Source organism: Acanthochromis polyacanthus, chromosome 9 (assembly GCF_021347895.1).
Source record: "Acanthochromis polyacanthus isolate Apoly-LR-REF ecotype Palm Island chromosome 9, KAUST_Apoly_ChrSc, whole genome shotgun sequence".
NCBI lineage: Eukaryota > Metazoa > Chordata > Actinopteri > Pomacentridae > Acanthochromis > Acanthochromis polyacanthus.
The window spans coordinates 26,547,936-26,557,459 of NC_067121.1; the positions used below are offsets into that span (position 1 = coordinate 26,547,936).

The 9,524-nt window shown below is 40.6% G+C and overlaps 2 protein-coding genes across 3 annotated transcripts; both read left to right on the plus strand.

Annotated features, from left to right (window-relative positions):
- Positions 1-157: 157 nt before the first annotated feature.
- mterf4 (mitochondrial transcription termination factor 4) lies at positions 158-4,834 on the plus strand. Of its 2 annotated transcripts, XM_022202107.2 has the most exons (5): positions 158-268; positions 535-955; positions 1,065-1,249; positions 3,245-3,686; positions 4,247-4,834. In XM_022202107.2, the coding sequence occupies exons 1-4, from the start codon at positions 242-244 to the stop codon at positions 3,677-3,679; spliced, it is 1,068 nt and encodes a 355-aa protein (XP_022057799.2). In that variant the 5' UTR covers positions 158-241; the 3' UTR covers positions 3,680-3,686; positions 4,247-4,834. The 2 variants fall into 2 exon arrangements, with proteins under 2 accessions (XP_022057799.2, XP_022057798.2); XM_022202106.2 differs by lacking the exon at positions 4,247-4,834 and having other exon boundaries at positions 3,245-3,780.
- Positions 4,248-7,938, plus strand: LOC110956544 (probable G-protein coupled receptor 148). Its single transcript, XM_022202108.2, has 2 exons — positions 4,248-4,362; positions 6,095-7,938. Exon 2 carries the CDS (start codon positions 6,180-6,182, stop codon positions 7,134-7,136), a length of 957 nt encoding a protein of 318 aa, XP_022057800.1. The 5' UTR covers positions 4,248-4,362; positions 6,095-6,179; the 3' UTR covers positions 7,137-7,938.
- Positions 7,939-9,524: the final 1,586 nt, after the last annotated feature.

The following is a 9,524-nucleotide window of genomic DNA, read 5'->3' on the forward strand; positions in this document are numbered from 1 at the left end:
GAAAATAATACAATAGAGATTAGTTGACAAGTACAGGAATATAAAACAACTAAATAAATTTAGCAAATATCTAACTGCAGTAAGAAAATTACAAACTTATAATGCACTCTGCGAATATTTTTTTAGTGCTCTGTCATATTTTATTATAGTAACATTTTCTCTCTGATGTAAACCTGCGCGCAGCGGAACCTTTGGACTCAACACTTTCTTGAAGACGGAACATTATAAACGACGGACAAGCATGTGTACCCGTGTTGCTGTGCGACAGGTGAGCTAAAATATCCAAAATATAATACGTTTAATATATTATTAACTTAGTATTATTGCAGTTGTAAAAGGTTCAACGAAATGAGCCACAATGTTCGGAAAATAGGTTAAAATGCTGCTAAGCTCGTCAGTTTTCAGCTTTAACCTTCATGTTTGCTAACTTAAGCTAATGATACCACAGTAAGTTTATCAGCACATTCCTCTCTACTCCTCTTTAATACAGACATAAATGCTTTCAGTGTTTTAAAGGATGATTTCTTTCCGCAGATTCTTCGGTGGGGTGTGAGAAATGCTACTTCTTCTGTCTTCGTTCCGCTCCAGTTTGAGAGATGCTACCTCCAGTCTCTTAGCAGATTGTTGTGTTCCTCTGCACACCAGAGCACTTCACAGCCCAACCATGAAGTCTCTCCTGTCACAACTAAAGTAGTTCCCGGGCTGTCTCTGCGCTCACTGATTGATATGGGATTTACAGATACCCAGGCAAAGCAGATATTTGAGTCTGTATCCAGTGTCAGGGGAGGAAGTGCTGCCAAGCATATTCTGTCAACGCTCACAGTTCTGTTTGTTTTGGGCCTGAACCCTTCCAGTGTGCAGAAGCTGCTGGAGAAATGTCCTGAACTTTACACTGTCAAAGAAGCACAGCTTCAGCAACGAATAAGCAACCTGCGGAAACTAGGTTTAGTTGAAGGTGAGATGACAACCTGTGTGCTGCTCAATTTATCATTTAAGTGGAAGCAGACGATGCTCAGAGTGCTCCACGTGTATTTAACCCATATTCTTTCTTATCTCTTCGATAGGCAGTCTTCAGAGAATGGTAGCCCATTACCCCAAGATCCTGACTGTGCCTGTGAAGACAGTAAAAAATGTGGTGGCGTTCCTCAAAGAGAGGTGCCTGTTTACTTCCCAGCAGGCCTCAGACATCCTCAGAGACAGTCCAGCAGTTGTACTGGAGAACCTGGACCAGCTGGAGTACAAGTTTCAGGTCAGCAAGCAAATTTTGACAGCTAGCACTGACCATTCTACATATTTTAGTTTTTAGGTGGCTAAAACATGCCATGTCAATCAAAACCTTGGCACAGTTAGTTGCTAACCTAATTGAGATGTTGAGTTTACACACTAAATGTGCAGTTTTATGTGCTATTTATTGTTAGGCAGCAGCTTCCATTGTGAAGTGTTGTTTACACGGTAGAGCAATGCTGGTTTATTGACTTCTGGAAACCATGACTAAACATTATAGTCAAGGGCAGGTGTTTTATAAGACAACAGTGACCAGGTACTTTAATCAAACAAGCTGTTCCAGTTATATAAAAATATATAGTGTAAATATACATGCACTGATCAGACACAATGTTAAAACCACCTGTCTAATATTGTGCAGGTCCCTGTTACACCAGTAAAACAGCTCTGATCTGCAATGCATGGTCACACAGTTGCATTTTAATTTTATCTAAAGTGACATAAGAGAGTAGATACAGCACGAGGTAGGCAGGCAGAGCAGCACTAAGTACCTTGCTTAGAGTCCTCACTGGACAACTGCACCCTGACTGGGATTTGAACCACCAGTCTCCTACACCCAAGTCAGGGGTGTTAATCACTTAGCTATCCAGCCATCACAAGTCCACACACAAGTTCCTTAAGTTGCAAGGTGGGGCCTCTATGGTTCGGGCTTGATTTTCCAGCACATCCTACTAATGCTCTATCAGAATGAGATCTGTATCCTTTGGACAACACTTTGATTTTTGTCATGGTCCTCAAACCATTTCTGAACGATAATGGCAGTGTTGTAGGGAGCATTATCCTCCTGAAAGAGGCCACTGCCAACAGAGAATACTGTTGCAACAATGATTCAGTACATGTTAAACTAACATTCACATGAATCCCAGCAGAACATTCACCCCAGATCATCACCCTGCCTCAGCTGGCTTGCCTTTTTCCCCATAGTGTGCAATCAAACTCTGTCATCCACATGACATACATCATTAGACCAGGTCTCATTCTTCCATTGCTTCATGGTCCGATGCCCATTTAAGCACACTGGCCAGTCTGCAGCTACACAGCAAGCTGTAATACACTGTCTGAACTGACACCTTTTTGTCAGAGAAATCATTAAGGTTTTCAGCAATTTGTGCAACAGTAGTTTCACAGTTAGATCGAGCGACACAGGTCAGCACATCAGCAAGCTTTGGGCGCCCATGACCCTGTCACCAGTTAACCAGTTGTCCTTCCCTACGCCGTTTTGGTAGCTGACTAACCAAAGCATACCTCACAAGACCTGACGTGCAGGTCCTCAAGTTGCTAATTTTTCCCATTTTAAGCATATCAGCTTGAAGAACTGGCTGTTTACTGGCTGCCTAGTGTATTCCACCCTATCATTAATGCCACTGTAAAACATAATCGATTCACTTCACTTCTCAGTGGTTTTAATGCTGTGACTGATCGGTTCAATTATAAATGCACCAGGTTGTGCTATTTTATCATTTCCTTTGTACAAAGCAGCATGGACCAATATTGTAAATCCACATCATACTCAGAATTTAAACATTGGCTGTATTCTCCCAGTTTTCGAATATGAACACAGAATGTCCTGCTTAGATTTGGTCTGTTATACAGGGTTGTAGTGCAGCTGTAGTGCTGCCCCTGGTGCCTGCAAGTGGCTGTGAATAATTACAATGTTTTTATGAGGTGATGCATGACTTGCTTGTGTCTACAGATTAAAACAAACATGGTTCGCATGAGGTTTTGTTCTGCCTGTCGCGTCAGACCAAATCCTTTAGCCACTAATAATCCTGATATGTACCATATTGCTAAATATAATATCTGCCTTATTGCTGTGAGTACATTGAATCTGAATAACTGCAAATATTATAAAATATTCTCAGTTTTTTTCCTCCCTGTTTTATCCTTTCATGGTTCTGTACTGCCAAACTGCTTTCACCGTCTCATTTATAACAGCATGTGTTCACTCATCTCTCCACAGTATGTCTACTTCCGAATGGGTGTCAAACAGTCAGAGATGGTGAAGTTCAGGTTGTTCCGTTTCCCTCTGGATGAAGTTCGCTGTCGACACATTTTTCTAGAGCGTCGGGGTTTCTACCAAACCCCCGACAAGAAAGGACAGACGACCATCATAAACCCCAAACTGGACAGCATCCTTAACAATGACCTGGACACTTTCCTCACACATGTTGCCCAGGCGACAGCAGAGGAGTTTGATGTATTTCAGAAACTGTTAGCAAGAGAATGGAAGGAAGAAGAGCTGCAACAGGGCAAGATTGAAGCTGAAAGTGCTGATGATAATGATGAAGAAGAAGATGATGATGATGGAGATCATGATGATGATGATGATGATGATGACGACGACGAGGAGCAAACTGGAGGAAAACGTGGATATGGGAAGAGGAGAAAAAAATGAGTCACCTGTGAGATTCTTGAATAATTTCTATGAAATGACATGATTAGAAAGAATGAATCATCTGATACAATCAATAAAATGCTCCTTGGGGGTTATTATTATGTTATGGAATATTCCTGTCTAAAACACACATGGTAACATAATATTTTGGTTATTGCTACCTAGACTGCTCTCTTAAACTGAGTGAATGTTTTCATGTGGAGTTGATTTTTCTGTTGACTAAGTGACGTCATCAGGACGTGAGATGCGATGACGATAGTGTGAGGTCAGCCTCATGAATCAGGACTATGTGGACCCGTTCTGTCAGGCATGGACAGCGTGACAAATTCCTCCCCTGCAATCTTTTTGCAGCTTTCATTAAAAGTAAGAAGGAAACAGTTTACAGTCGAGATGGTTTTCAAATGTGCTGTGGAACCAAAATTAGTTTTTAAACTTTGTGAGCAGGAAGCACTGTAAAGGAAATGACCTGAAGAGCACCGAAGAGGATGAAAAGCTCCACCCCGTTACTATGTAACAGCCAAGTGGTTCTGCTTTCCACATCTCCATATTATCTCTTTGAATCAACAGAGAGTACAGATAAGGCCAGTGTGTGAGAGGAGTCCTATAAAACAACCATTGATTTATAGAAGAGTTAAGCCTCATGGATGTGCAGCAGGGACAGATGTTTCAGGTTTGGACATCAGGTAAGGTCACTCATCTTTAGTTAATCGATAATTTGTCAATAAGTGTGTTTTTGCAAAGTTTAAATAGATCCAAGTAATATTTTGTTTTTGCGTTGAATGTATTTGAAACATTTAGGGAGGTGGGGAGGTGGTGGCATCATGTTGCTGTTATTCTGCTAAAGATGTCCATTAAATCCTCATGCCCCGCCTGATTTAGGAGATTCACAAAAAAGATAGGAGTTAAATACAGGACCCCAGTAAGAGTTCAGTGCACCTTTTATTACTGATATTCAAATTTTGATTGTTCTAATGCGGAATTTGAATCTTTATTTTTGATGACAAACTCAAACCTCCTTGGAAATAGGGATTATTAGTGTTGCACAAATTTCTAGAGAGATATTCTGCCATTTTTTTTTTAAATCAGGAGTCTTTGCTTGAAGGCTTGTGTGTCTTTTAACTTCTCTGTAAAATAAACCAATGAGGTTCCATTAGATCTAAGTTGGGTGATATATATGGCCAGTGTATGGACTTGACAATTTCGTCCTTAGAAGTCATGCTGAAAAATTTCTTTCTTCCGTAAACTGGGAGGCATCTTATCAGGTAATGTTTTGTTGTATCTACAGACATTCATGGTGCCATCAGTAAATATAATTTCCCCAACACTTTCTGAACTCATACAGCTCCATATCACAATTTCGCCTCCGTGTTTTACCATCGGGACTATGCATTCACAGTGGTAGTCCTGCCAAACATGCTGAAGCCCACCAGAACTGAACAAAATTTCTCTCGTCTAATCAAAGAATGTACTCCCAATGTTCAACAGGCCGATTTAATGTTCTTTGGCAAAGTTAATGTTCGCTCGTCTGTTTTGTCAGAGGTGCACCGTTAAAATGTATCACACTGTGTGAGGAGTCATTTTATCTGGACAACCACTGTCACTCTGATTAGTTGTTCTGTGGCTTGTTTTATACCTCCTATTCTGCAACTGTGTTTCACCTGTTTGTTTTTTTAGCTGCTCTCCCATCATCCTGTATCCTTTTCCATCTTTGTGAAGCCTCATAATTAGATTTTTAAGGTCCTCTAGCAATTTTTTTTTTCATGTATGATGCAAACATGTAGATCATCACAGCCCATGAGTCCAAAACTGAAAAGGATTTCAGAACCATGTTTGTGGAGTTAGGCTGGAAATACTGAGGCCTTTAATATAATGCTGTTACTAAGAGGTGATACGATTTTGAATTAGGTGTGCAATCCTGCACACATGTGTACTCATTTCTCTTGTATACTGTCTACTGTGTGTTTTCTGTTTGTTTGTTCTGTAGTTCTTTTGTTGCCTTAATTATTTACCACTTCCCTTCTACTTGCATTAATTTCCATTTGCAACGTGGCATGTTATCAGCTGCACATTTTAATATTGATCTAGCTTATTTAACCTGGACTAGACCTTTAAAGAAACACGTAGATATAATTATGATCGGGACCCAATCAGCCAAAACAGTATCTAAAAGCTACATATAAAGTGTTCCCAGCCTACAGTACATCATTTTGATTGTTATATAACCCCCGAGAGAGACTATATTTTATCATTTTCTTCATGTGCAGACCCATATTTGTTCACAGTGATGATGTAGCAATAACATGAAAAATGTATGTAAAATTGTGTTTCTGCTCAAATAACTGGGCTGCACATATCCATGTATTTATATGCTTACATTTTGATTATGATATTAATTCATGGCATTTTCATCTATAGGACGCTGCTGGAGAAAACAGAGATCACATCCCAAAGCACTCCTGTGTCATCATTAACTGTGTGTTCTCCTTAACTCGAAAGCACAATGCCATCAACCACGATGTTCAACCTCACAAAGACGTGGTTTGAGAGTCTTCATAATTTGCACCTCGAATTTCTTATCATACCTGCCGTAGTTATCACTCTAGCCACCTTGATAGCCAACCCTGTTCTCCTGACATGCATTTTTCTGTCCCGTGCCTTGCGTCAGGAGACCCGTTATCTGCTGGTGGCCAACACCCTGATGGCAGACATGCTTTTCCTCATCTTCAACCTGATCACAGTGATTTGTAACACTATGAGAGCTCAGATACCCTGGAGAGTCTGTGAGCTCATCACAGCTGTCTCCGTCACAGCCTACTGCTGCGCCATCCTCACTGTCACTCTCATGGTGGTCGACACCTACACTGCGGTTCGCTGGCCTCTCCAATACCACGACATCCTTCCCCCTGCCCGCACCCGCCGCATCCTGGTGGGGATGTGGGTGCTGTCAGCCGTGTACCCTTTCGTCGTACTGATCATGATGGAAATACACAGGAGCAACTCCCAAGAAAAGGTGTGTGTGTGTCTTGCTCTCATCTCCTTCTCCTTCCTTCAGATCAAGGACCCACTGTGGATCCACGTTTTCTACTTTGTGGCAGCATTCATCTGTGCAACAATGATTTGTTACTGTTACATTCGACTCTACATGGTCACAAGAACGCAAGGAATCTGGCAGAGTCGTTTCTCCAGGGCCCGGGTCACGCTGCTGGCCCATGCAGTTCTGCTCCTGCTCTACTTTGCCCCCGGCTTTGTTTTTATTGTGGAACTCTCCCTGTTCAACATGAAAGATAAAAGTCAGGATCTTCGTGTGTGGGTCAACACAGCCAACATATGTGTTTTCATGTTGCTGCCCAGAGCGCTTGCTCCTTATCTGTATGGGCTGAGATACAGGGAGATCTCTGATACTCTAATGATGCTGGTGCAGCGCAACAATAGGCCCAGCCAGAACACTGTGTCATAAAGGCACCGAAGAATCTTTATTATTCGTATTTATTGCATTTTTCCACTGAGACTGCTTCTGATGAATACATATTTTAAAATAATTTCTAAGTATCAAGATTTTAGACTCAAGGCACAAATACAATGTAATCCACAACATTAAGAAGTTTTGTTGAGATGAGCCACCTAACATACTTTTCTTTCTTTTTTCTTTTCTTTTTGTTTACCTTTTCTAGATTCTTTTCGAAATAAATTGTCTCTAAAAGTTGAACCTATATATTTTTGTCTCAATACTTTTTCAAAACACAGGTTGCCAATAATGTGATTTTAGCAGAGAAACATCAAGATCCCTTTACTGTATCTTTGTATAATTTGGCCTGCAAATTTAAAAAAACATAGGGACTCCAAAATACCATGCGTAATTTGTCTCTAAATAGAAGCAGAGACTCCTCCTCAGCTCGATAAAACCCCAACTTCTCAAAGGACATGTCAGTCTTGGTGGTTCCCATGTCCATGTTTTACATCAAGTGGTAGTTGCTCCAACCCAGGCGCCAATAATGTTTTTCTTGTCCTAATTAATATGTATCATGACTACATTGAAATGTATTTGAAATGCAATGTCTCTGCCAACTCTAATCTCTGCTCTTGTGTGTGTTTTGTTAGTACGAAGCAGTAAATTGTCTTGATTTTTTCTCTCTCTCTTTTTTCTTTTGTCCGAGCTCTCTTTTACTGCCCTGTGGGTGTAGATGAGAAAATGCAGACCAGCCTTGTTTTTGTTACTTTATGTCTCTTAAGCCATTTTTAAATAAATTGTACAACACAAACATGCATTTTATCATCATTATGTAATGTGAAAGCTGTGCAAAACTAATGCTGAGCTACGGTTTTATGACCGTCATAACAAAGCACTTAACGCCATTTGCTTTCAAAGCCTTGTCAAAAAATGGGTGTGTAAAGAGGTCATTCACTTGGCAAATTAAGGCACAAGAGGAGCAGTGGGTAGTGATGAGTCAGGCACTCTGTCTCTGCTGTATGCAATTTGTAACTGGTGCAACAGTTCAACAGCAGAGGGACACATTTGTCTGTCAACTGAGCCTCATCCCTGCTGTTTCATGCAGCAAATGCCATACTATCATTGCTTGCTTGGTACCATCTGCTCACTATTAGCTTTTCTACATCCGCACGTGGATCAGACAAAGAAAACACATTTACCAATTTACTAGATTTGTGTTGTTTTTCTATGTCACTGTCATTACTTTTTGTCTTCTTTTGCTACATATCTGATTCATGTCTGTGCTGCCTGCTTCATCTGTTCTCCACAAAGCCATTTGCTCTTGTCACTGACACTAACTTGCTAATCTTCCACATGGTCTTCTCTGATTACATGGTTTTGTTCTGGCGATCTCAAACAGCTGGTGCCTAAAGGCCAAAACAAACCCAAGTGCAGTATTCTCACACATTCCTGACTTATACAAAGGTCTTCTGTTTCTTAATTTTTGTTATTGAGCTGGAGATGTTGATATTGAGTGTCTCATCTTGTGAGTTTTCCTGTTAGTGTGAATTATTTGTGGTAGTAGTAGCAACAGGTCTTTGTACCTATATGACTTTAGAGACAAAAAAAAAATCATGATTGTGAGGGGTTCTGATGAAGGTTTACAATAATGGTAGTGACAAGTGCAGCACTGTCTGAATCTGTGACCCATTCCCTTTTTTATATAAAGATAGGTGACAAATTAAAGGAAAGGGGTAACATAAAGTGTGAAAATGGCTACAAGAACAGCTTCAGTGAACCTTGGCATTGATTCTCCGAGTCTCTAACTTTACTGGAGTTCTGCCAAAAGATATTACCTCATTTTGTGTTTTGATGATGGTGGTGAAGAACACTGTCTTAACACTAAAATCTCACAATTAGACTGAGATTTGGTGACTGTGAAGGCTGGATGAAATCGTGAAAGAAATGGTTCATGATATGATAAGGGTCATTCCTCTCTGTCAGTATCAGCCTGGATCAGGAACGAGATATTCCTTTAATTTGTAGTACGTTTACCAGTGTTCATTTGTATGAAAAAAATATTTGTCCATACAGGCCTAGTTTCTTGCCAGTACTAGTAGCACGTGGTTCAAAACGCTGCTGGGCGCTGAAAACATCGTGGGGCCCTTTCAAGGAATCCAGTTGGGGGCTCTCAGAAATATTTTTGCAACAGGGTAAGGAAGTTGTGACATCCTTTGTTCCAACTAGGCTCCTCCTTCCTTCTCACCTGAAAAAAATACACCGTGACATGCTTCGTTTCATCCTGTTTTCACGTGTCCAAAGGGTCACATTAAAGCCAGATGTTTTTTTGAAAGCAAAACCCTTCACACTGCTCCTCATGTCTGTCGTTGTATATTAGTCTATATAACTCTGTAAATA

Coding starts and splice junctions, on each gene's coding strand:
- mterf4 (XM_022202107.2), top strand. CDS start 242: ATGTGTACCCGTGTTGCTGTGCGACAG. Junction 269..534: donor CCCGTGTTGCTGTGCGACAG/GTGAGCTAAAAT, acceptor TTCTTTCCGCAG/ATTCTTCGGTGGGGTGTGAG. Junction 956..1,064: donor GAAACTAGGTTTAGTTGAAG/GTGAGATGACAA, acceptor TCTCTTCGATAG/GCAGTCTTCAGAGAATGGTA.
- LOC110956544 (XM_022202108.2), top strand. CDS start 6,180: ATGCCATCAACCACGATGTTCAACCTCACAAAGACGTGGTTTGAGAGT.